The sequence below is a fragment of the Mobula birostris genome, chromosome 5, assembly GCF_030028105.1.
Source record: "Mobula birostris isolate sMobBir1 chromosome 5, sMobBir1.hap1, whole genome shotgun sequence".
Classification (NCBI taxonomy): domain Eukaryota; kingdom Metazoa; phylum Chordata; class Chondrichthyes; order Myliobatiformes; family Myliobatidae; genus Mobula; species Mobula birostris.
In genome coordinates this window covers 204,997,814-205,024,296 of record NC_092374.1, presented here as the reverse complement: position 1 = coordinate 205,024,296, position 26,483 = coordinate 204,997,814, and the positions used below count along the sequence as shown (strand labels likewise).

Sequence of the window (26,483 nt, the reverse complement as noted above, 5' to 3'; positions counted from 1 at the left end):
ATTCTGGAGATGAAAGGGTTAACATGATGAGCATTTGGGGCTCTGGGTCTGTACCCACTGGAGTTTAGAGGAATTAGGGGGAATCTCGGAACTGAGCCGAATATTGAAAGGCCTAGATAGAGTGGATGTGGAGAGGGTGTTTCCTATAGTGGGGGTAGTGCCCGAGGGCACAGCCTCAAAATAGAGGGGCATCCTATTTGAACAGAGATGAGGAGGAATTTCTTCAGCCCGAGGGTGTTGAATCTGTGGAATTCATTGCCACAGACGGCTGTGGAGGCCAAGTCTTTGGATATACTTAAAATGGAGGTTGATAGGTTGTTGATTAATCTGGATGTCAAAGGTTACGGGAGAAGGTAGGAAAATTCAACTGAGAGGGATTTTTAAAAAAATCAGCCATGATGGAATGGTGGGAACAGACAATATTTCACGATGAGATTTGGACTTGCATAGAGATGGCACGCAGAAATCAAGAGGATTTGTGAATGTGGGACTTGGAGGGCCCATTTCAATGTAACGGGGGTTATGTAAATGCAGGCACCATGTGCATGAGTTGGCGAGCGTACTGCGTCAGATTTTAATTCGTGTTCTCTCTCCCCACCTCTCCCCAGATGAATTCTTCCCACGTGTTTCAAAATTCTTCAGCGTGTTCATGGTGTTCTTCCTCATTCTACTTGTTGTACTTGTGTGCACTGCGTGGCTTTACTACAGGAAGCGGACAAATGCGAGTGGTAAGCCCCTCTGCTGTGGGTCATTTCTCTGCCGCTGTTTGAGATGGTGCCGTCTTACAGCACGTCAACAGGCCCCCGCTGGCTTAACGAGCCTGCGCACCGCCCAGTGATGCCCATGTGACTAATTAACCTGCCAACCGGTATGTCTTTGGACTCTGGGGGGAACCTGGAGTAGCGGCAGGAAACCCACGCAGTTACGGGGAGAACGTACAAACACCTCACAGGCAGTGGTGGGAATTGAACCCCAATCGTTGACACTGTAAATGTTATGCTAACTGTTACATGAGGGTTCTGGGACTTAACGATGCGATAGACATCCAGATTACAAAGTGAGTTTCAGGTTATGAGTTCTTTGGGGGGTTGGGGAACAGTCCATTGTTGGTGGAAGTCCTTGGGAAGGAGTCAAGTCAAGTCGCTTTTATTGTCATTTCAACTGTAACTGCTAGTACAGTACACAGTAAAAACAAAACAACGATTCTCCAGGACCATGGTGCTGCATGAAACAACACAAAACTACACTAGACTACCTGAAACAACACAGAACTACACTAGACTACCTGAAACAACACAGAACTACACTAAACTACATGAAACAACACAGAACTACTCTAGACTACCTGAAACAACACAAAACTACAGTAGACTACGTGAAACAACACAAAACTACACTAGGCTACGTGAAACAACACAAAATTACACTAGACTACCTGAAACAACACAGAACTACACTAGACTATCTGAAACAACACAAAACTACATTAGAGTTCAGGCCTACATGGGACTACACAAAGTGCACAAGACAGTGCAAGACAGTACAATAATTAATAAACAAGACAATAGACACAGTAAAAGACAAATTACAATATAATAATGATGTAAATGTAAAAGTAAACAATGTTTGAGCAGGAATTGAGAAAGAAATGAGCAAAAATTGCAAAGGGAATGGAGTGGTGTTCAGTTGAGTGTATGTTTAGGTTGGTGTCAGACTGGACTCTGGGAGTTGAGAGTCTAGTGGCTTGGGGGACAAAACTGTTACCCAATCAGGAGGCTAATTGGACAACATCTAAGGGAGGAATGGTGAATGTACCAGTAATGGTGGATTTAAAGTTTGACTATTTTGGAAAGCACTTTGTTCAGAGTAGAGTATCGTATTGTGTTAACGACAGTAGACTGGTGCACATAAACAGATTATCGTAATGCTGTTACAATAGTAGATTTGTGCACACAAAGACAAGAGATCCTGCAGATGCTGGAAATCCAGAGAAACAGACACAAAATGTTGGAGGCAGCATCTACGGAGAGGAATAAATAGTCGGTGTTTTGGTCCAGGACTCTTCATCAAGACGGGAAAGGAAGGGGGCAGAAGCCAGAATTAGGAGGTGGGGATGGAGGGAGGAGCTCAAGTTGACAGGACATAGGTGAGACCGGGTGAGGGGAAAGGTGGGTGAGAAGGGGAGGGGTATGAAATAAGAAGCTGGGAGGTGAGAGGTGGAAGAGATAAAGGGCTGAAGAAGAAGGAATCTGATAGGAGAGGAGAGTGGACCTTGGGAGAAGGGAAAGAGGAGGGGAACCAGAGGGAGATAATGGCCAGGTGAGGAGAGGAGATGAGATGAGAAGGTAACCAGAATGATGAATGGAAAAAAAGAAGAGGGAAGGAGAAATTGATAAAGGTTGGAGAACTCGATGTTCATGCCATCAGGTTGGAGATGATCCAGGCAGAGTGTGAGGTGTTTCTCCCGAGTGTGACCTCATTGTACACAGGCAGATTAAAAGCCTGTCTTACAACATCGTATCGATGCGCATGTTGGTTTACTGAGAAGTGCAAAGTGTTTACGCACCTGTCTGTTCTCTTCCAGAGTTGTACAAACGTCCAACACTTGAGCGTAAGTAATCCTTTTCCTTTGTTTCACGTTTACTATTTACCTGTGCTGCGTGCTACATGCATTTTTCAATTCTATTTTATAACTTGTTTATGGTAAGCTGCATTGGAAGCATGTAATGGTGGTGGGATCTTATCCCCACTACTAACCCTGGCTAAAGCAAACTAAACAAACCTCAAAGAGCCTCTGACAACCAAGCCCAGCTCCTGGTCTTCATCTGTGGCTTAGCTATTACACCCGACGAAAGTGCTTCTACTCTCAGGAGAACGAGTAATGGTGTGTTATTGGCACCTTAAAACCAGTCACTTCAGGCAGATGAGGATTGGCAGCTTATCTAGGAGATGGACAACTCTGATTATTTTGTGTTTCTGATCTCAAACCCTCGCTGCCTCGCACCTGTAGCCTCTCATGGGGAAGTCTTTGGGAGTAAACCCCAAAGGAGTAAACCTCGAATTAGGGTCCCTAAGGCAGCTGCACGTTAGATTCAACATTGACTGGCAATTCCTGCTACTCTGCTGGTGCCAAATGGTATTGGACTCCGCTGGTGTGGAGAGAGGGAGCCTGCCGCACGCGCAACAGCTTGGTCTCCATATCGTACTGCTGCGGCTTGTGAACCAGCTTGCATATCACGTAGGCAGCTGAGACACAACATCCACGGTCGACCCTGACGAATAGGGGCCACAGTTATGGAAGTATTTTGCTTAGTGTGCTGTGTGTGATAATGTGTTTTGTGGGCGCACCGCGGTCTGTTCTTTCGTTTGGTTGTATAGGTGTACACTCAGGTGACAATGAACTTGGACTTCAATGAACAGAGACCAGACTAAAAGATCGTACGTTCTCCAGAAATTTAACCTGACACTTTGGACTAATTTCGTCCTGGCCTACTCCACTGAGTAAATGCTCCAGTGTCTGAAGTTTGTCCTTGTCTCTGTTGTATGTGATCTAGAAACTGCTGAAATCGACCTCAGAGTCCTGATTTAATCTTTCTGTTTCCTGACACACACACCAAGCCTTGTGTTCACTACCTACTCTGGCATCTTGGTGAAGAGCAAATTGGTCCTTCAGAAATAGTTTTCATGTTCGTCACATGTCTGACCTCCTAGATCAGAATCAGGTTTAATATCACTGGGCATATGTAGAAATCTGTTGCAACAGTACATTGCAATACATAATTTTAAAAAAACTATAAATAACAGTGAGAAATACATGTATGAAAAAAATTAACTAATGCAAAAATAGTGAGGTAGTGTCCATTGGTTCATTGTCCATTCAGAAATCTGGTGGCGGTGAGGAAGAACCTGTTCCTAAAACATTGAGTGTGGGTCTTCAGGCTCCTCTCCCACCCCTTTGACGGTGTCAGTCAGAAGAGGGCCTGTCCTGGGTGAGGGGGCTCCTCAATGATGGATGCTGCCTTTTTGAAGCAATACCCTTTGAAGGTGTCCTGATTGCTGGGGAAGGCTTGTGCCCATGATCGAAACGGCTGACGAGAAACTCTGCTGATGCTGGAAATCCGAGCAATGCACACAAAATGCTGGAGGAGCTCAGCAGGCCAGGCAGCATCTGTGGAAAAGAGCACAGTTGACATTTTGGGCCGAAATCATTTGGCAGGACTGGAGGATAAAAGGCTGAGGACTAGATTTAAAAGGTGGGGGGGGGAGGGGAGAGAGAACACAAGGTGATAGGTGAAACCTGGAGGGGGAGGGATGAAGTAACGAGCTGGGAAGTTGATTGGTGAAAGAGACAGAAGGCCATGGGAGAAAGAAAAAGGGATGGAGCGCCAGAGGGAGGCGTTGGACGGGCAAGGAGATACGGTGAGGGAGGGAAACGGGGCTGGGAAATGGTGAAGGGCGGTTGGGTTGGGAGGCATTACTGGAAGTTTGAGAAATCGATGTTCATGCCATCAGGTTGGAGGATACCCAAACGGAATATAAGGTGTTGTTCCTCCAACCTAAGTGTGGCCTCATCACGATAGTGGAGGAGGCCATGAATGGAAATATGGGAATTGAAATTAGAATGGGTGGCCACTGGGAGATCTGGCTTTTTCTGGCGGACGGAGCATAGATGCTCGGCGAAGCTGTCTCCCAATTACGTCGGGTCTCACCGATATACAGGAGGCCACACCGGGAGCACCATACACAGTATAGGACCCTAACAGACTCACAGGTGAAGAGTCGCCTCACCTGGAAGGACTGTTTGGGGCCCTGAATGGTAGCGAGGGAGTAGGTGTAGGGGCAGGTGCAGCACTTGTTCCGCTTGCAAGAATAAGTGCTAGGAGGATCAGTGGGGAGGGATGAATGGACAAGGGAGTCAAGTAGGGAGTGATCCCTGCGGAAAGCAGAAAGTAGGGGGGAGGAGGGGGAAAGATGAGCTTGGTGGTGGGATCCCATTGAAGGTGGCGCCCGTTTCGGAGAATTATGTGCTGGATGTGGAGGCTGGTGGGGTGGTAGGTGAGGACAAGAGGAACCCTGGTAGGGTAGCGGGAGGATGGGTTAAGATCAGACATGCGTGAAATGAAAGTGATGTGGTTGAGACAGCTTTGATGGTGGAGGAAGGGAAGCCCCTTTCTTCGTTCTTGAATGAAAAGCCTCAGCCTGAGAGCAGATGCGGTGGAGACGAAGGAATTGAGAGAACGGGGTGGCGTTTTTACAAGTGGCAGGGGGGGGCGAGGTATAGTCCAGGTAGTTGTGAGAGTCCATAGGTTTGTAATAGGCATCAGTGTATTAGCTCTCTCTGGAGATAGAGACTGTGATATCAAGAAAGAGAAGGGAGTTGTCAGAAATGGACAGATGGATCTGAGGGCAGGATGGAGGTTAGAGGCAAGATGATGTCCAGAAAGAGACAGAGAGTTTTGATGCCTTCCTGGTGGGGGATGGAGGTGTATAGGGACTGGACATCCACAGTAAAAATAAGATGATGGGGGCCAGGAAATCTGAAATTCTTGAAAGGATCAGGAGCATGTGAGGTGTCACGGATGTCGGTGGGAAGGGACTGAACTGGGGGGATAAAACAGAGTTGAGGTATGCCGATATCAGTTCAGTGGGGGCAAAAACAGGCTGGGTTTGTGGATTTTGGGTAGGAGGTAGATTTTGGGAGGTTGGGGGTGCAGGATGGGAGAAACTGAGGTTGGCATACCGAACGATCGAAAAGGCTGAGTCTGCAACTTTCTGACCCAGTGCTGTGGCCCCTCTATACCTGACAGTGAAAGCAGCCAGTTAGAGTGCTTGCTGCAGAGATTTACAAGAGACTTTGGTGACATCCCGAGTCTCCTCAGACCCTTAGGGAAATGTAGCCAAACTCGTGCCATCTTTGTAATTGAATGGCTAGATCCCTGGATTTTACCAATTCTGGTTAATTCCCAAAAGTAATCACTCCACCACGGGCCACCATGTCCTCAGCTACCTGGTCTGAGGTATGGAAGAGCTGTTCATTTGTGGAACAGACTTGATGGACCGAATGGCACATTCTGCTCCTATGTCTTATGGTCTTAGCTAGAGTAAGAAATATATAAAAATGTGCACAAAGAGAGCAAAGAACCATGGGAGTGTCCCTGGGTTCATGAACCGTTGAGAGATCTGATAGACGGGAAGACGCTGTTCCCCTAAAATGTTGAGTGTGGGTCTTCAAGCTCCTCTACCTCCCCTGTGATGGCGGCAATGAGAAGGAGGCATATGGAGAGAGTCCTTAATAAGGTGTGCTGCCTTCTTGAGTAGCTTTTGAAGGTGTTCTTGATGGTGGGAGGCTAGTGTCCATGCTTGAGCTGCCTGAGCTGGCCATGGTCTGCAGCGTTCTCTAATCCTGTGCATTGGAGCTCCCATTTCAAATATACGTCACAAAATCCCCCATTGCAAACACATCATTTGGACTGGAAGAGCCTTGTTCAAGATTAAGTTCGTTTATTGTCATTTCGACTGTACATGCGTACAACCAAACAGCGCAACGTTCCTCCACATCCTCACAGCACATAGAAGAAAATATTGCCATGAGATTCTGCAGATAGTCATAGTCATAATCATACTTTATTGATCCTGGGGGAAATTGGTTTTCGTTACAGTTGCACCATAAATAATAAATAGTAACAGAACCATAAATAGTTAAATAGTAATATGTAAATTATGCCAGTAAATTATTGAAATAAGTCCAGGACCAGCCTATTGGCTCAGGGTGTCTGACCCTCCAAGGGAGGAGTTGTAAAGTTTGATGGCCACAGGCAGGAATGACTTCCTATGACGCTCTGTGCTGCATCTCGGTGGAATGAGTCTCTGGCTGAATGTACTCCTGTGCCCACCCAGTACATTATGTAGTGGATGGGAGACATTGACCAAGATGGCATGCAATTTAGACAGCATCCTCTTTTCAGACACCACTGTGAGAGAGTCCAGTTCCATCCCCACAACATCACTAGCTTTACGAATGAGTTTGTTGATGCTGTTGGTGTCTGCTACCCTCAGCCTGCTGCCCCAGCTCACAACAGCAAACATGATAGTACTGGCCACCACAGACTCGTAGAACATCCTCAGCATCGTCCGGCAGATGTTAAGGGACCTCAGTCTCCTCAGGAAATAGAGACGACTCTGACCCTTCTTGTAGACAGTCTCAGTGTTCTTTGACCAGTCCAGTTTATTGTCAATTCGTATCCCCAGATATTTGTAATCCTCCACCATGTCCACACTGACCCCCTGGATGGAAACAGGGGTCACTGGTACCTTAGCTCTCCTCAGGCCTACCACCAGCTCCTTAGTCTTTTTCACATTAAGCTGCTGGAAATCCAGAGCAGCGCACACCAAGATTGTGGAGGAACTTAGCAGGCCAGGCAGCATCCTATGGAAATGAATCAGCATTCAGTGTTTCTGCTGGGAGCCTTCACCGGGACTGGGAAGGAAAGGGGACGATACCAGATAAAAAAGTGGGGGTGGGGGGGTTGGAGGACTAGCTGGAAGGTGATAGGTGGAACCTTCGAGTTGGTTCCTCCCAAAAGGTAAAGGGCTGGAGAAGAAGGAATCTGATGGGAGAGGAGAGTGGACCATGGGAGAGAAGAAAGGAGGAGGGGCAGCAGGCGGAGATGTTAGAAAAGTGAGGTGAAGTAGTAAGAGGCTGAAATGGCAGATAGAAGAGGAAAGAGAGAAGGAGAGAAATAAAAATTTGGAAGGAGAAATTGATGTTCATGCTCTCAGGTTGGGGGCTACCCAGGTGGAATAGGAGGTGTTGCTCCTGCAACCTGAGTGTGGCCTCATCATGTAAAAAGAGGCCATGGACCGATCGTGGGAATGGGGATAGGGGTTAAAATGGTTGCCCATCATATTACTTTGCTTTGTAAAGTACTGTACTCAACTGTAATCAGTTGTTACTAACGGCTTGCTTTTGACACTACTTTTCTGTTCTTGCAGAATATGAGTCCATAATCAACGAAATAGGTAAGAGGCTGAAGTTCTTCCTGCATCATCTGGAGTTTTCCTCTTGACGTGTAGATAGGGTCCAGTACGACATCGAGCATTGTTCAGGGCTCCGAACGTGATGCCATCTTAGTCCAGACAGGCAGATCAGGGAACGGTACATGCCCCTCAGTCCACAGTTGTGCCACTCCAAGATTAATCAAATCCTTCTCTTCCACACAACCCTCCATTTCTCTATCGACCATCTGCCTATCTATGTCCCTCGTGTAGCTGCCACACTCTTTCCGCTCCCTGTGTCTAAAACAAAAGCTACCGCTGATTTATCCCCCACTCCCATACTTCCCTCCAATCGCCTTACAGTTATTCCATTTCCGCCCTGGGGAAAAGTCTCTGGCTATCCACCCTATCTACGCCTCTTATCGTCTTGTACACCTCTATCAACCCATCCTCATAAGGCGTGCTCCAGGCAGCATCCAGGTAAATCTCCTTTGTAAAGCTTCCATATCCTTCCTATAATGAGGGGACTTTCCCAGGGACGAACGCGGGGCCATCAATTTCAGGTGTTTGGAGGAAAGTGTGGTGGGTGTGTGGAACATGCTGCCTGCCTGGAGTGGCGCTAGAGGCGAGGCAAGTTCATTCGGAGCATTTAAGAGGCACATGGGTGAAAGAAAAATGGGGGGTTATGCGGGAGGGAAGGGTTAGATTGATCTTGGAGGTCAAAGTTAAAGGGTTGACACAACATGGTAGGCCAGAGGGCCTGTACTGTTCTGTGTTCCTCTTTCACCCAGGAAGTCCCTCGCCAGCAGCACTGCGGGAGCACCTTCAGCTAGAAAGATTACCTCATGTCCAGAAGGCAGTTCAGTACCACCTTCTCCAGGGGAAGGCCCAAGTCTTGGGATGACAGCCCGGTTCATTACAGTTAGGGTTAATTTACCATGGGGATCCTCTTGTGGGGCGTATTGAGTTGAAGTTGCTGATGGTTCGGCTTTCTAACAGAGGACGCATGTGTGGGCAGGGCAGGGAAGGACAAGGCTGAGATCTCAGTGTTTTGATGCTCATTTTAACATCTTTCTCTTTTAATTTCAGAAAATCTGAAAACCCTTACGGGTGAGTTTTATTGATGAAACAGACGTGTATCCACATCTCCGGAGGGGATGTTATCCTGTTGCTGGGGACTCTATCAGCATGTTCCATGGGTCACTGACTTTAACTGTGTGTTCAGAATCAGAATCGGGCTTAACAGCACCCGCACTTGTTGTGAAATTTGATGTTTCGTGGCAGCTGTACATTGCAATGCATAGTGTTGGTTGTCTGTCGATTTTGCCAATGATAATTGGGTGTGTGCGGCCCCTCTGATGTGTGTTTAGAGGTGACTGTAGAGGGCAAAGGAGACGTAAGATGCTCCTTCCCTCCACTAGCCTACAAGTCACCCTTGGACAAGGTGTAGCACCAGCTTAGCACCAAACCACTTCCACCCCGCCATCCCCACTGATCAGGGTCACGTGAATCCATGAGATCAGGTGGTGGATGGCCATATGAGCAGCCGGTACATATCACAAGTCCTGGTTATGTGACCACTGACACCAGGCAGGCAACCTCTGAAGAGCTGCGGTCACCCGTCTTGTAAAGACACTGCCCAGAAGTTTTGTGGATGGCATTTTAGCTGTGCCCGGCCACACAGTCATGAGCGTAGAGAGAGAGTGGGGCAGTGGGCTAAGCACACATCACTGAGGTGCCCCAGTGTTGACCGTCAGCAAGGTGCAGATGTTATTTCCGCACATGTTGTGGCCTTCCGGTTAGAAAGTCAAAGATCCAGTTACAGGAGGTGCTTACGGAGTTTTTCAATTAGAACTGTAGGAATGATTGTGTTAAACACTGAGATGTAGTCAATAAGCAGCATCCTGACAAAGGTATTTATATAGTCCACGTGATCCAAGGCCACATGAAGAGTCAATGGGATCTTTGCCTTTTCTGTAACGACGGTAGCCAGATTACAGTAGGTCCAGGTCCGTGATGAGACAGGAGTTAATTTCAGCCATGACCAGATCTTTGAGAGCTTTAACAACAAGTAAGAGAATCTCAAGATCAATTCTGAAAGATGAGGAAGCTGATGTAGAGTAGCTAGGGTGGGACTGATCTGTTCCTTCGCACTGGTTTTGATTGAAAGTCCAGCAGCAGTGTGAAACATGGGCACTGCCAGTCTGGGAATGTGTCCTGCAGGTGGAACCTGGGACCCCGGGATTCAGGCTGGTCAGATGTAAGGTCAATGAAAAGCTAATTTTTTGTCAAGTTCCAAACTGTATTTCTCCTCTCCAATGATCACAGTGGAATTAATTGTTCTTTTTCTTTCTTGTTTCATTCCAGAAAGTGCCCAGAATAATTATGGTAAGTTGCTCTTGACTAGTGTGGGGGATTGATTTAAGATATAGGAGTAGAATAAGGCCATTCAGCCCATCGAGTCTGCTTTGCTGTTCCATCAGGATTGATTTATTAACCACCTCAACCCCATTCTCCTGCCTTCTCCCCATAACCTTTGATGCCCTGACTAATCAAGAACCTATCAACCTCTTATCTAAATATACTCAATGATTTTGTCCCCACAACTGTCTGTGGCAATGAATTCCACAGATTCACCACTCTCTGGCTAAAGAAACTCCCTCTCATATCTGTTCTAAATGGATGTCCCTCTATTCTGAGGCTGTGCCCTCTGGTCCTACTATGCTGACTCCCTCACTATAGGGAACATCCTCTCCACATCCACTCTGTCTCTGCCCTCTGGTCCTAGACTCCCCCACTACAGGAAACATCCTCTCCACATGCACTCTATCTGTGTCCTCTGGTCCTAGACTTCCCCACTACAGGAAACATCCTCTCCACATCCACTCTATCTGTGTCCTCTGGTCCTAATTCCCCCACTATAGGAAACATCCTCTCCACATCCACTGTATCTGTGCCCTCTGGTCCTAGACTCCCCCACTATAGGAAACATCCTCTCCACATCCACTCTATCTGTGCCCTCTGGTCCTAGACTCCCCCACTATAGGAAACATCCTCTCCACATCCACTGTATCCAGGGCTTTCAGTATTCGATAGGTTTCAGTGATTACCCCTCCCTCCTCATTCTTCTAAACTCCAGTGAGTACAGGTCCAGAGACATCAACTGCTCCTCATGTGTTAACCTAATTTAATTTTCTTCCTGTACTGTCTCTGCTTTTGCTCCTGATTTCTTGGGAGCTGGGAGTGGATTCTTGGAACTTGTGACTGGCCCTGATTGGGGAGTACAACATGAAGTCCTGACCTATCCATCCTTTTCCTGTGACTCAGCTCCTGTAGTGCCAGCAACGTCTGTACTCTTTCACTTACTGATATATTTCCTGTGGGTAGGTGACTGCAACTCCACAAAATATCTAAATTAGGCCTCACCAGTGTCACCGACTTCAATGTAACATCCCAGCTGCTGTACTCAATGCTTTGATTTATGAAGGTTGTGGGAGGAAATTGGAGCACCTAGGGGACAATCTAGAGTCACTGGGGAGAGCAGCACCCTGAAGACTCTGCCACTGTGGCCTGCAGCCATCGGGCTCCTGGTCCGTCTCCCTCAGTCCTGAACTGGCTCCGTGGCTGTGACCAGCAGCCATCGGGCTCCTGGACCGTCTCCCTCGGTCCTGAACTGGTTGCAGGCCACAGCCACAGAACCATCGGGTTCCTGGACCGTCTCCCTCGGTCCTGAACTGGCACCGTGGCTGTGACCTGCAGCCATCGGGCTCCTGGTCCGTCTCCCTCGGTCCTGAACTGGCACCGTGGCTGTGACCTGCAGCCATCGGACTTTCTGCTTGGCTCGGTGCTGAACTGGCTGGTGTCTGTGCCCTCACTTCTGCAGACTCTGCGGTTCATGGTGTGTGGGTTATTTGTGGTACCTCCTGCCTGATGGTGACAGCAGCGAGACGAGCACAAAGCCTGGCTGGTGGGCGTCCTTTATGATGGAGCAGAGCTGACTGAGCTTGTGCTGAGCCATAACAATCTGGTGTTTCGTTAACCGAAATCTCATCTCTTTTGTTACAGATCTGGAGACGACACTGTCCACAGAAGGTAAGGTCTCAAACGTCACAGACTGTCGCTAGCCTGGAGTGAGCCTCTGGGACGCTCTGGTTCTCTGGCACACTGTGGAGCTGAGAACAAAGCCCCACACTAAGCTCTTGAACTTGAACTGACAGAACCATCTTCAATGGAGACAGTACATCCAGAGATGTCTGTTCTAAAGACCTTTGGCGGGTGGGGGTGGATTTCTCCTTGGGCCAGTGCTGAACTGATGTTCATCTGCCATACCCAAAGCTGATATCTGCAGTTTCCACAAAGTGAAAGTGTCGGTCTTCAGTCCCCTCCTGCTAACGGAGTGTGTAATGCTGGGCGTCCTGGGAGGGGTGTATTCAGAACTTAGAACGTTGAATAGTACAGCACAGTACAGCCACTGTGCTGACCTTTTAAACTACTCTAAGATCTCTTACATTCCACATTGCCCTCCATTTTTTATATCATCCACGTGTCTGTCTAAGACTCTTTTAAATGTCCCAAATGTACCTGCCTCAACCACCACCCCGGCAGCGTGTTCTACGCACTTATCACGCTCTGTGGGGTGGGGGGTCTTATCCCATCCCTCCATACATTCCTCGGATTGCTGTAAAATTATACCCTCTCGTATTAGTCCTTTCCACCCTGCGAGAAAAGTCTCTGGCTGCCCACTCAATCAATGTCTCTTATCGTCTTCACCTCATCCTCCTTTGCTTCACAGAGAAAAGCCCTGGCTCGCTCAACCTGCCCTCATAGGACCTGCTCTCTAATCCAGGCAGCATTCTGGTAAATCTCCTCTGACTTGGGTTGAGGGGGATTCCACATCGCAACTGGGGAACCTCCTTCTCACGCTGCACAGACAGAAGCTAAATGAAATGACCCTGAGCCCCCAATGTCACCCCAGCAGCCCCAGCTGGAGTGTTGCATACAGTTGTGGTCTCCCCATTATAGGAAAGATGTCGAGGCTTTGGAGAGGGTGCAGAAGAGGTTGACCATGATTCTGCCTGGATTATAACGAGAGGCTGGACAAACTTAGGTTGGTTTCACTTCATCAACAGAGGCTGAGAGATCTGATACAGGTTTATAAGATTATGAAAGGCATATATGGAGTAAGTAGTGGGCACATGGCCAAGTGGTTAAGGCATTGGACTAGCGACCTGAAGGTTGTGGTTTCGAGCCTTGGCCGAGGCAACGTGTCCCTGAGCAAGGCACTTAATCACACATTGCTCTGCGACGACACTGGTGCCAAGCTGTATGGATCCTAATGCCCTTCCCTTGGACAACATCGGTGGCGTGGAGAGGGGAGATTTGCAGTATGGGCAACTGCCGGTCTTCCATACAACCTTGCCCAGGCCTGCGCCCTGGAAACCTTCCAAGGCGCAAATCCAAGATCTTGCAAGACTAATGGATGCCTTTAATTAGATGGAGTAGACAGATAGTAACTTTTTCCATGTCTGATACCAGAAGACATTTACTTAAGATGAGAAGGGGGAAATTTCAAAGGAGATGTGAGGGGCAGGGTTTTTTTTTTACACAGAGTGTGGTAGGTGCCTGGAATACTCTGCCTGGGGTGATGGGAGAGGCAGGTACACTGGAGACTTTAAAAGATGTTGAGATAGACACATGAATGTGAGGAAAATGGAAGGATACGGACATTGTGTAGGCAGAAGGGATTAGTTCAGTTGCCCTTTTGATGACTAATTTCATTGGATCGGCACAACATTGTGGGCCGAATGGCCTGTTCCTGTGTTCTATACAGGAAGCGTTAGGCCTGCAGAGCTGCCATCTCACTGTGAGAAATCTGAAAGATTTCCTGCACCGTGGTGGGGAGAGAACTTTCTCCCATCGGTGAAGGAACAGCTGTCTGACACTGACTCACCCAGCATGGTGGCTAGCAAAATGCTTAGCAGTGGGGTTCGATTCCCACCGCTGTCTGTCAGGAGTTTGTACGTTCACATTGTTCCCTCCCACATTCCAAAGACGCATGGGTTAGGGCTCGTGTAGCTGTGGGCATGCGTTGTTGGCACTGGAAGTATGGCCTCACTTACAGACTGCCCAGCACAATCTTCGGACTGTGTTGGTCACGAATACAAATGGCACATTTCACTTGCAATCCTACCAAACCCTTCAGCGTGACAGAGCTGTTTTCGGGGTGGGGCACGTGTACCCCAGGCTGAGGTGGTTGGTTTGGAGATAGTTCAACTCTGGTTTCTTTGTGTTTTCAGCCGCAGAGAGAGTCATTGTCGCCGCAGGTGAGTGCCGTTTTGTTGATAACTCGAGCTGACCCAATATTCCGGCATAGTCATAACCTGGTGGGCTTCCCTTTGCAGGAAGAGCTGGAGATGGGAAGAGCGGAGGGTGGGGATGCCATCGGTGGGGAGGGGAGGAGGGGGTGCCATCGTTGGGGTGTGTTCGTCATGGGGAACAGGAGGTGTGCGTTCAGTTCAAAGTCAATTCATTATCAAAGTTCATGTGTATCACCAGACACAACCCTCAGATTCATTTTCTTGTGGCCCTTCACAATAAGTACAAAGAAAAGTAATAGAATTAGTAAAAGACTGTATCTAGCAAGGCAGCCAAACAACCAATGTGCAAAAGACAACAAACTGCTGATACAAAAAGAGAGAAAAATAATAATAAATGAGCAATAAATATCGAGATCATGAGATGAAGAGTCCTTGAAAGTGAGTCCATAGGTTGTGGGAACAGTTCAGTGCTGGGGCGAGTGAAATTATCCCCTCTGGTTCAAGAGCCCAGTGACCGAGGGGTAATGACCGTTCCCGAACCTGGTGGTGGGATTCCTGAGGCTCCTGTACCTCCTGCCTGATGACAGCAGCGAGAAGAGAGCCTGGCCTGGGTGGTGGTTCCTGCTGGTTGAGGGGTAATAACTGTTCCTGAACCTGGCGGTGTGGGTCCTGAGGCTCCTGTACCTCCTGCCTGATGACAGCAGTGAGATGAGGGCCTGGCCTGGGCGGTAGGGATCCTTGATGCTGCCTTCTCGCGTAGATGTGCTCAACGGGGAGGGGGGAGGGCTTTACCCTTGACAGACTCGGCCGTATCCACGACTTTTTCTAGGATGTTCCATTCAGGCGTTTCGGGGCAGAGCGTGTGCTGCTTGGGAGGCGGGTCTGAGCTGGGGTAAAGGGGCTGGGTGGGAAGGTGTCCGTGTCCTGTGGGAGGAGCCATGCCGGGAGGCAGGGGCTGAAAGAGGGAGGGGTGAGTGTTGGGGGGCGGGGGGCTGAGTGCTGTTGAGACAGATTTGGGGCTGGGGGGGTGTGGAACGGTGGCACAGGGGTTTGTGCGGTGGAGGACGGCCGCAGACTGGCTGGGGCTGTCACCGGGGAGGATGAACCAGGAAAGCCTGGAGCCGGGCTCTGGGCTGGTGCACTAGTTCTGCTGGAAACTAGGTAGGCCTAACCTCCGGTCTCCTCCTCTTCCCTCAGTGTCGATCACCTTTGACCCAGACACTGCCAACCCGTACCTGGTCATCTCAGACGACCAGCTGAGTGTCTCGTTCACCGAAGAGTGGAACGAGAAAAAGGACAACTCCAAGCGCTTCAACGCCAGGCTCTTCGTGATGGCCTGCCAGGGCTACGACAGCGGCAGGCAGTACTGGGAGGTGTCGGTGGGTAACAAGCCCGACTGGGACCTGGGGGCGGCCTACGCGTCCATCCCCAAGAACGACTGGGTCACCCTGAGCCCCGATAACAGGATCTGGACCGTCGGCAAGCGTGGCCAGTTGTACGAGGCCAACGACGAATTACCCACGCCGCTGGAGGGGATGGCCGCTGCTGAGACCATTGGCGTTTACGTGGACCACAACCTGGGCAAGATCCACATATATGATGCCGAAGCCATGGCCCACATCTACTCATTTCGAGCCACATTTACTGAGAAAGTGTACCCTTTCTTCAGTCCTTGGGGGTCACAGGAGAAAATGAAGATCTCCCCCCTTTGACCCTTCCGGCAGTGAGCTTGATACGGAAGCACGGGAGGAAGCCTGTGGCCAACTGGGAAAATTACTCCTAAGTCCATTAAACAGGAAGTGACCTTTACAGATGCCTTAAAGAGACACTGCAGAGATCATAAACACCAGAGATTCTTCAGAAGCTGAAAATCTGGAGCAACACACACTAAATGCTGGAACAATTCAGCAGATCAGGCTTCTTCTATGGAAATGTATAAACAGTCAAAATTTCAGGCTGAGATCCTTCACCAGGGCTGAAAAGATGCCAGAATTTTTTTTAAAAATGGAGGGAGGGGAAGGAGGGGACTATAAATTGGTGAGTCTCACACCAGTTGTAGGGAAATTTTATTTTTTATTTATTCGTTTACGGGATGTGGGCATCACCAGCTAATCCAGCATTTATTGCCCATCCCTAGTTGCCATTCAGAAGGTGGTGATGAGCTGCCTTCTTGAACCACTGCAGTCCCTGAGGTGTAGGGACACCTAAAGTGCTGATAGGGAGGGAATTCCATGATTTTGACCCAGTGACAATGAAGGAATAGCAATACGTTTCCAGGTCGGGATGGTGAGTGACTTGGAGGGGGATTTCCAACTGGTGGTGTTCCCAGGTATCTGCTGTTCTCGCCCTTCTAGTTTGTAGTGGTCGGTGGTCTGGAAGGTGCTGCCTTAGGAACTTTGGTGTGTTGTTGCAGTGCATCTTGTAGATAGTACACACTGCTGCAACTGTCCGTCGATGGTGGGGGGACTGGATGCTTGTGGAAGGGGTACCAATCCAGTGGGCTGCCTTGTACTGGATGGTGTCCAGCTTCTTGAGTATTGATGGAGCTGCACTCATCCAGGCGAGTGGCAAGTATTCCACTACATTCCTGACCTGAGCCTTGTAGACATTGGACAGGCTTTGGGGAGTCAGGAGGTGAGTTACACGCTGCAGGATTCCTAGCCTTTGACCTGCTCTGGTAGCCACGGTCTTTATATGGCCAGACCAGTTCAGTTTCCTGTCAATACTAACCCCCCAGGATGTTGATAGTAGGGGATTCAGTGATGGTGATGCCACTGAATGTGAAGGGACGATGGTTAGAGCCTCCCTTGTTGGAGATGGTCATTGCCTGGCACTTGCATGACTCGAACATTGCTTGCCACTTGCAAGGAAATTTTATGTTTCTGTATTGAATATTTGGAAGCTCATGGCCTAACTAGGGAGAGCCAGCAATGCTTTGAGCATGGCAGGTCGTGCCGTATCAACTCAATGAGTTTTGACATAGTGTCTAGAGAGATTGATGAGGTTAGGGCTGTGGATGTTGTCTACATGGATTTTAGTAAGGCATTTGACAAAGTCCCTCATGGGAGGCTCATCCAGAAGATTAACTATGGGGTCTGTGGCGAATTGGTTAGTTCCATTCAGAATTGGCTTGCTCATGCACAGAAGACAGAGGGTCGTGGTCGAAGGGATGGATTCGAGCTGGAGGTCTGTAATTAGTGGTGTTCCACAGGGATCTGTGCTGGGACCCCTGATGTCTATAAACGACCTAGATGAAAATGTGGATGGATGGCTTAGTAAGACCCTTAGCAGTGTTGCTGAGCGGGCAGAACTTGGGGTCCGAGTTCACAGCTCCTTGAGAGTGGTTGATAGGGTGGTTAAGAAGGTTTGTGGAATGCTTGATTTTATTAGTCAAGGCATTGGGTTCCAAAGTCAGGAGGAGCTGCTGCAGCTTTATAAAACTTTGGTTAGGCTGCACTGGAGTGTTGAGTACGGTTCTAGTCACCCCGCTATAGGAAGGTTGCTGAGGCTTTGGAGAGGGTGCAGGAGAGGTTTACCAGCATGTTGCCTGGTTTAGAGGGCATCCGCTGTCAGGAGAGGCTGGGTAAACTTGGGTTGTTTGCTCTGGAGCATCGGAGGCTGAGGGGAGATCTGATAAGAGGTTCATAAGATTGGGAGGCATAGGTAGAGTGGACAGAGAGTATCTCTTTCCCAGGGTAGAAGTGCCTAACACCAGAGCGCATGGATCGAAGGTGAGAGGGGTTAGGTTCAAAGGGGATGTGTGGGGTACGTTTTTACTCGGAGAACAGCGGATGCCTGGAATACGCTGCCTGGTCTGGTGGTAGAGGCAAATATACTAGAGGCCTTTAAGAGTCCTTTAGCTAGGCACATGAATATGAGGAAAATGGAGAGATATGGACATTGTGGAGGGATTAATTTTGGGGGGGGGGTTTGATTTACTTTTCAACTGGTTCAGTGCAGCATTGTGGGATTAATGGACTGGTCCTATGCTGTAGTCATAGTCATACTTTATTGATTCCAAGGGAAATTGATTTTTGTTACAGTTGCCCCAACCAAGAACAGAGTAGAAATATAGCAATATAAAACCATAAGTAGTTAAATAGTAATATGTAAATTATGCCAGGAAATAAGTCCAGGACCAGCCTATTGGCTCAGGGTGTCTGACCCTCTAAGGGAGGAGTTGTAAAGTTTGATGGCCACAGGCAGGAATGACTTCCTATGACGCTCTGTGTTGCATCTTTTACCACTGGAAGCTGATGGAGCAGCTGATTCTGGCGGAAGGTAGCCATCAACCTGAAACGTGAACATTGAGTTTTCCATCTGCCAGTATTTTTCCCACTGTCCTTCCCATCCTCTTCATCTCCCCCCACTCTGGCCTCTTAGCTTGTCTCCTTGCCTCCCTCTCATTCCCCCTCCTCCTTCCCTTTCTCCCATGATCCACTCTTCTCTCCTATCAGATTGATTCTTCTTCAGCCCCTTAACTCTTCCACCTATCACCTCCCAGCTTCTTGCTTCATCCTCCTCCCCCACCCACCTGGCTTCACCTATCAACTCCTTGCCTGTACCCCATCGCACCCCTCACCTTATCCTGGCACCTTCACCCTTCATTACCAAAGAAGTGTCTTTGCCTGAAACGTTCATTTCCATTTTAAAAAATGTATTGAGATACAACATGCAACTGTTCCTTCCAACGCTTCGGGCCACGCTGCCTAGCAACTCCCAGTTTAACCCTAACCTAATCACGGGACAATTTGGACTGTGAGAAGAAACTGAGGCACCCAAAGGAAAGCATACAGTCCACAAGGAGTAAGTACAAATTCCTTACAGATAGCTGATCTATCCGGTGGGATTAACTACCCATGGCAGCAGAATAATCTTCACCAAGAGTTGCTTTCCCCCACCCACACAACCCAGTGTCTGCTGTTATTCGCTCTGAAATGCACTCAGAAGTGTGTGAATTAATGTGAACTCCAGATAGTCAAAAGGAAGGCCTGTAACTCCTGCACTACCCAGAATGTGTGAGACTTTCTGATACTGCATGTGGCAGTAATGTTGAACACTGGAACTTTCTCTCTAAATTGTGACTTTCTGCCAAGTTCCTAAAGGTACCATTGACAGAGAGTGGCGCGGACAGCCCAACGCATCTGAAGATGTGAACCTCCCTCCACTGAGAACATTTATAGAAGCAGGCTCGGAAAATCATCGGGAACAGCAGTCACCCCAGCCACAACTTGTTTCAGCTGCTTCCGTCTGCCAAATGCTACCGCAGCATTAAAGCCAGGGCCAACAGGCTCAGCTTCTTTCTGCAAGGCATTAGACTTTTAAATTCATGCCTCTATGCAGTATTGTAACAGAGTCATAAAGCAAAGCTCCCTAACATGGAATGGATGTGAGATATAATCAAGTTTAAATTATAAATTCTAGGTTTGTAAAGTATTTTTGCAGAATTATCTACTGTGTAAATATCATCTACTGTTTCATAACCCCTTTCGTATTGTGTTCACTCGCTCCACTCACCTCGGAACCACGAAGAGAACCAAAGCCAGGAGATATAGACAAAGCAGGAACTTGAAATAAACCTTTATTCGGTAATAATTACAAAACTCAGCAGTACATCTCAAAGCGCGACTATTTAAATAGTTTACACAACGAGCTTTCGAGACAATGATAGGAACAATGGCTGCTAAATGAAGGTCAGCCTGGGATTGGTTGTTTTGACTCGCTGTAACAAGTATAAAAAGGCAGTGGAGGTTTGAGATCAGAGAGTTCCTTCTAGATGAGCTGCCACCCACAGCCGACGTGCCTCGCCTGCCCAGAGTGACTGGATTTTAGGCACCAGTAACCCGCCCTTGCCCTTCTGGCAGTCGACACAACTCCCTTGGTATTAGTAGCTAAGCCAGACGTGGAGGCCAGGAGCGGGACTCAGCCGTCACAGGCTATTTGAGACACTCGTCATTGGGAGTATTTAATAGGTCGTGAGATCTCATCCCCACTACCTCCCGCAGCTGTGACAACCTTCAGCAATTTGGACAGGCAATGGAGTAGGAAAGGCCTGGAGGGATGTGGGCAAATGGGATTAGTAAAGTGGGGTATCCTTTGCTCTGCTGTCCAATTCTCTGCTGCGTTCTGTAATCCTTAATAGTAGACTTGCACAAAACATTGCAGATGGACGCTCACCAAGGCTCTTTGTGACTGGCCTCTGCAGGAATAGACCACTACAGCACAGAAAGTGGCTCTTTTGCCCATTTACTCCCTGCTGGATTATTATTCTGCCTAGTCCCATTGACCTGCACCCAGACCATTGCCCTCCATAGCTCTCCCGTCCAAGTACGATTCCGATTTCCTTGAATGGTGCTATTGAACCAACATCCACCACTTCAACTGGCAACTTGTTCCACACCTGCACCATCCTGTGAGTGAAGTCCCCCCACCCTCATGTTCACCTTAAACATTTCACTTTTCACCCTTAACCCATGACCTTTAGTTCTCACCTCACCCAATCTCAGTGGAAAAAGCCTGATTGCATTTACCCTATCTATACCCCGGATAATTTTGTATTCTTCCATCAAATCTCCCCTCATTCTGCTATGCCATGGGGCAGAAGTTCCTAACTTCTTTTATATCATGGAGACGTACCGTTAACCTAGGACCCTTGCTCTGCTGAATAAAGTCCTCACCTATTCAACCGTTTTCTGTAACGCAGGGCCCCCAGTCCCGACAATGTCCTTGTAAATCTTCTCTGCACCTCTTCAATTTTATTGATATCTTTCCGTGTCTCAAACTCGCTGATGATGCAACCAGTTTACAGTGCTTGGCTCTGATAGTGTATTTTCCAAGTGAAGTAAATTTGCAAATGTATTTGCCTATTTGTAAATGAAGATGAACACTTTCATTTTGTGTGTCTGTAAGAAGGAACATCAGATTTGGTCTGTCACACCTGCCCCTTTGAACCTTTACCTGTACACTACATTTTTGCCAATGTCCAAAGTTTCCAAACGCAGGGTGGAGGGGCAGTGATGATGACCTACTGATTCCTTGTATGTATTTGTAATAAAGCCTTGTTAAAAAACAAATGGCTGCCTTTATTACTCTCTGTGAAATTACATTCAGTGGCCACTTTATTAGGTACGTTCTGTTGTAATGCAAGGCCCTGTACCTAATAAAGTGGCCACTGAGTACACTGTATGGTCGTGGTCATCTGCTAGCCAAAGTTTGGCATGCTGTACATTCAGAGATGCTCTTCTCTGTGCATGGCTGTTTGAGTTGCTGTCGCTTTCCTGTCAGCTTGAACCAGTCTGGCCATTCTCCTCTGACCTCTCTCATATCCGACTTTATTCACTGTGACGTGCCATTGAGTCTGCAATAAAACCAAGGAGCTAGGACACGACACCGTGACTCTCATGTCATTTTGGAGTGGAGTTTGGCTGACTGTCTAGTTGATGTTACAATGCCTGAGTGAGGGCAGTAGAATATCAGGTTTAATATCACTGGCATATGTTGTGAAATTTGTTGTTTTATGGCAGCAGTAAACTGGAACAATTAAAAACTAAAAATTACAGTTAAAAGTATATGAAAATTGAATAAGAGGTACAAAAATAGGCGGGGGGGAGTGGTGAGGTAGTGTCCATTCAGAAATCTGATGGCAGAGGGGAAGAAGCTGTTCCTGAAACGCTGCGTGTGCCTCCTCCTCAATGATAGCAATGAGAGGAGGGCATGTCGTGGGTGATGGGGGTCCTTAATGATGGATGCTGCCTTTTTGAAGCATTGCCCTTGAAGATGATTGAATGCTAAAGATATAGTGATCATAATATGAAAGAATTCTCCCAGTAATTTGAGAAGGAGAATCTAAAGTCGGATGCATCAGTATTGTAGTGGAGCAATGGGAATTTACAGAGCCATTGGAGAGGAGCTGGCCAAAATTGATTGGAAGGGAACTCCAGCAGCAATGGCTGGAATTTCTGGGAGTTACAGGATAGATACATCCCAAAGACGATGAATTATTCTAATGGCAGGATGATGTAACCGTGGCTGACAAGAGAAGCCAAAGCAACAGGACAAAAATTAGAAGGGAAATCGGAGTATTCGGTAGCTTTTAAAAACCACCAGAAGATTCAGTAGCTTTTACAAAGTCATAAAAAAAAGGAAAAGATGGAGTACAGAGGGTTTTTAAAAAATCATTTTTTTATTCCTATAGAAGCAGATTTAGGCCATTCAGCCCATTGAGTCTGCTGTCATCCCATCATGGCGGATGCTGGATCCCACACTACCCCCTACACTTGCCTTCTCGCCCTATCCTTGGGTGCCCTGAAACTATCAAATTCAGTCTTAAATATACCCACGCACAGCCTCCACCGCAGTCTGTGGCACAGCATTCCACAAATTTATGACTTTCTGGCTGAAAAAAGAAATCCTCCTTACCTCTGTTCTAAAGGGTCGCCCCCTCAATTTTGAGACTGTGCCCTCTAATTCTGGATACCCCTACCATAGGAAACATCTTCACATCCACCCCATCTAGTCCTTTCAACATTCGGTAGGCTTCAATGCAGGTTCCCCTGCATCCTTCTAAATTACAGGCCCAAAGCTGCCAAACGCTCCTCGTATGTTAACCCCTTCATTTCCAGAATCGTCCTCTGGACTCTCTCCAATGACACCACATGCTTTCTGAGATATGGGGGCAAAACTGTTGACAATACTCCAGGTGTGGCCTGACTAGTATCTTATAAAGACTCAACACTATCTCCTTGATTTTATATTCTATTCCCCCTGAAATAAATGCCAACATTGCATTTGCCTTCTTTACCCCAGACTCCACCAGTAAGTTAACTTTCTGGGAGTCTTACACAAGGACTCCTAAGTCCCTCTGCACCTCTGATGTTTGAACCTTCTCCCCATTTAGATAATAGTCTGCACTATTGTTCCTTTTACCAAAATGCATTATCATACATTTCCCAATACCATATTCCATCTGTCACTTTTTTGCCCATTCTTCCAATTATTCTAAGTCCTGCTGCAATGGCATTGCTTCCTCAGCACTACCTACCCTTCCACCTATCTTCGTATCACCCGCAAACTTTGCCACAAAGCCATTAATTCCATTATCTAAATCACTGACAAACATTGTGACAAGTAGTGGTCCCAATACTGACCCCTGAGGAACACCATTAGTCATTGGCAGCCAACCTGAAAAGGCCCCTTTTATCCCCACTCTCTGCCTCCTGCCTGTCAGCCATTCTGCTATCCATGCCAGTATCTTTCCTGTAATGCCATAAGATTTGTTAAGCAGCCTCATGAGTGGCACCTTATCAAAAGCCTTCAGAAAATCAAAGTAAATGACATTCATTGCCTCCCCTTTGTCCACCCTGCTTGTTACTTCCTCAAAGGACTCTAACAGACTTGTCAGGCAAGATCTCCCTTTACAGAAAACATGCAGACTTTGACTTATTTTGTTAGTCTCCAAGTACCACGAAACCTCATCCTAAATAATAGACTCCAACACCTTCCCAGCCACCGAGGTTAGACTAACTGGCCTGTCATTTCCTTTCTTTTGGCGTCCTCCTTCCTCAAAGAGTGGAGTGACATTTGCAATCTTCCAGTCCTCCGGGACCATGCCAGAATCAAATGATTCTTGAAAGATCATGACCAATGCATCCGTTATCTCTTCAGCAACCTCTCTCAGGATTCTGGGATGTAGTCTACCTGGTTCAGGTGACTTATTCACCTTAAGACGTTTGAGCTTGCCTGGCACTTTTTCCTTTGTAATAGCAATGGCACTCACCCCTGCTCCCTGACGCTCACAGACCTCTGGCATACAGCTAGTGTCTTCCACAGTGAAGACTGATGCAAAGTACCCATTAAGTTCATCTGCCATTTCTTTGTCCCCCATTACTACCTCACCAGCATCATTTTCCAGTGGTCCAATATCAGCTCTCACTTCCTTTTTACTCTTCATATAACTGGAAAAAACTTCTGGTATCCTGCTTAATTATTGGCTAGTTTGCCCTCCTATTTCATCTTTTCCCTTCTTATAGCTTTTTAAGTAGCCTTTTAATGGATTTTGAAAGCTTACCAATCATCCAACTTCCCACTCACTTTTACTACTTTATATGTCATTTCGTTGGCTTTTATGCAGCCCTTAACTTCCTTTGTCAGCCATGGTTGGCTACCCCTGCCATTTGAGAACTTCCTCCTTTGGTGGACATATCTATCCTGTGACTTGTGAACTATTCCCAGAAACTTCAGCCATCTCTGCTCTGCCATCGTCCCTGCCAGTATCCTCCTCCAATCCACCTGGGCAAGCTCCTCTCTCTTGCCTCTGTAATTCCCTTTACAGTACTCCATTGTGATACTGACACATCTGATTTATGCTTCTCTCAAACTGCAGCCTGAATTCAATCATATTATGATCACTGTCTCCTCAGTGTTCCTTTATGTTGATCTCCCTAATAAGATCTGGGTTATTACACAACACTATTACACCACTGCAGAGGTAGCAATGGGGGACAGAGAAATGGTGGATGAATTGAGTAAGTATTTTGCATCAGCGTTCACTGTGGCAGACACCAGCAGTTCAAGAGTGCCGTGGGGCAGAAGATGCTTGTGAAACTGAAAAGTCACATGAACCAGATGGAAGGCACCCCAGTGTTCTGAAGGAGGTGTCTGAAGAGATTGTAGAGGTACAAGTTTTGAGAAAGTAGAGATGCTGCAGAATGACAGATTACAAGAATGGGCTAAAGGTGACAGGTGCAATACAGTGTTAGGAAGTGTCTGGTCATGCATTTTGGTAGAAGAAATGACAGGATTGACCGCTTTCTAAATGGAGACAAAATTCAAAACTGTGAGGTGCATGGGGACTTGGTAGGATTCCCTAGAGGCTCATTTTGCTGGTTGAGTCTGTGGTGGGGAAGGCACGTGTGATGATAGCATTCATTTCGAGAGGACTAGAATATAAAACCAAGGATGTAATGTTAAAACTTTATAAAGAGGCCTCACTTGGAGCATTGTGAGCAGGCTTGAGCACCTTATCTAAGAAAGGATGTGCTATCATTGGAGACGGCTCAAAGCAGGATCACAAAAATGCTTCCAGTATTGAGAGCTTATCAGATGAGAGGTGCTTGATAGCTCTGGGGGTGTACTCAATGGAATTCAGAAGAGTGAGTTTGGATCTCATTGAAACTTGTCGAACTTTGAATGGCCGTGATAGAGCGAATGTGGAGAGGATAATTCCTATAGTGGCGGGAGGGTGAGGTAGGTGAGTGTTTAAGACCAGAGGGCACAGCCTCAGAATAGACGGACATCCATTTAGAATGGAGATGAGGAGAAATTTCTTTAGAAAGAGAGTGGTGAATTGTTGTCACAAGCAATGAGTGTGGAATTCATTGCCACAGGTGGCTTTGGAGGCCAAGTCATAGGGTCCATTGAAGGCAGAGGTTGACAGATTAGTCAGGGCATGAAGGAATACAGGGAGGAGGCAGGAAATTGCGGCTGAAGGGGAAATGGTTCAGCCATGAAGGAATGATGGATCAGACTCGATAGGCCAAATGGTCTAATTCTGTTCCTATATCTTATGGCCTTAAGGAACCGCCTTTGTATATACCTCTATAAGATCTGAAGGGAAATTAGCAGAGAGAAGCAAGTCCATAACAGTTGTGGACACAAGGAAATCTGCAGATGCTGGAATTTCAAGCAACACACATAAAAGTTGCTGGTGAATGCACCAGGCCAGGCAGCATCTCTAGGAAGAGGACTAACTAAAAGAAGAGATAGTAAGAGATTTGAAAGTGGGAGGGGGAAGGGGAGATCGAAAATGATAGGAAAAGACAGTGGGGGAGGGATGGAGCTAAGAGCTGGAAAGTTGATTAACAAAAGGGATATGAGAGGATCATGGGATAGGAGGCCTAGGGAGAAAGAAAAGGGGGAGGGGGGAAACCCCAGAGTATGGGCAAGGGGTATAGTGAGAGGGACAGAGGGAGAAAACGGAGAGAGAGAGAGAGAAAAAATAATAATAATAAATAAATAACAGATGGGGTACGAAGGGGAGGTGGGGTATTAACGGAAGTTTGAGAAGTCAGTGTTCATGCCATCAAGTTGGAGGCTACCCAGATGGAATATAAAGTGTTCTTCCTCCAACCTGAGTGTGGCTTCATCTTTACAGTAGAGGAGGCCGTGGATAGA

At 47.4% G+C, this 26,483-nt stretch overlaps 1 protein-coding gene across 1 annotated transcript in view; it reads left to right on the top strand.

Annotated features, from left to right (window-relative positions):
* Positions 1–21,385, top strand: part of LOC140198302 (butyrophilin subfamily 3 member A3-like) — a 38,951-nt gene extending 17,566 nt beyond the window's left edge. The window contains exons 5-12 of the mRNA XM_072259374.1: positions 609–728; positions 2,585–2,611; positions 7,993–8,019; positions 9,085–9,105; positions 10,363–10,383; positions 12,061–12,087; positions 14,292–14,318; positions 15,510–21,385. Coding sequence (XP_072115475.1) covers positions 609–728; positions 2,585–2,611; positions 7,993–8,019; positions 9,085–9,105; positions 10,363–10,383; positions 12,061–12,087; positions 14,292–14,318; positions 15,510–16,024 — 785 coding nt within the window. The 3' untranslated portion in view covers positions 16,025–21,385. The remainder of the gene's footprint in view (positions 1–608; positions 729–2,584; positions 2,612–7,992; positions 8,020–9,084; positions 9,106–10,362; positions 10,384–12,060; positions 12,088–14,291; positions 14,319–15,509) is intronic.
* The last annotated feature ends 5,098 nt before the right edge of the window (positions 21,386–26,483 follow it).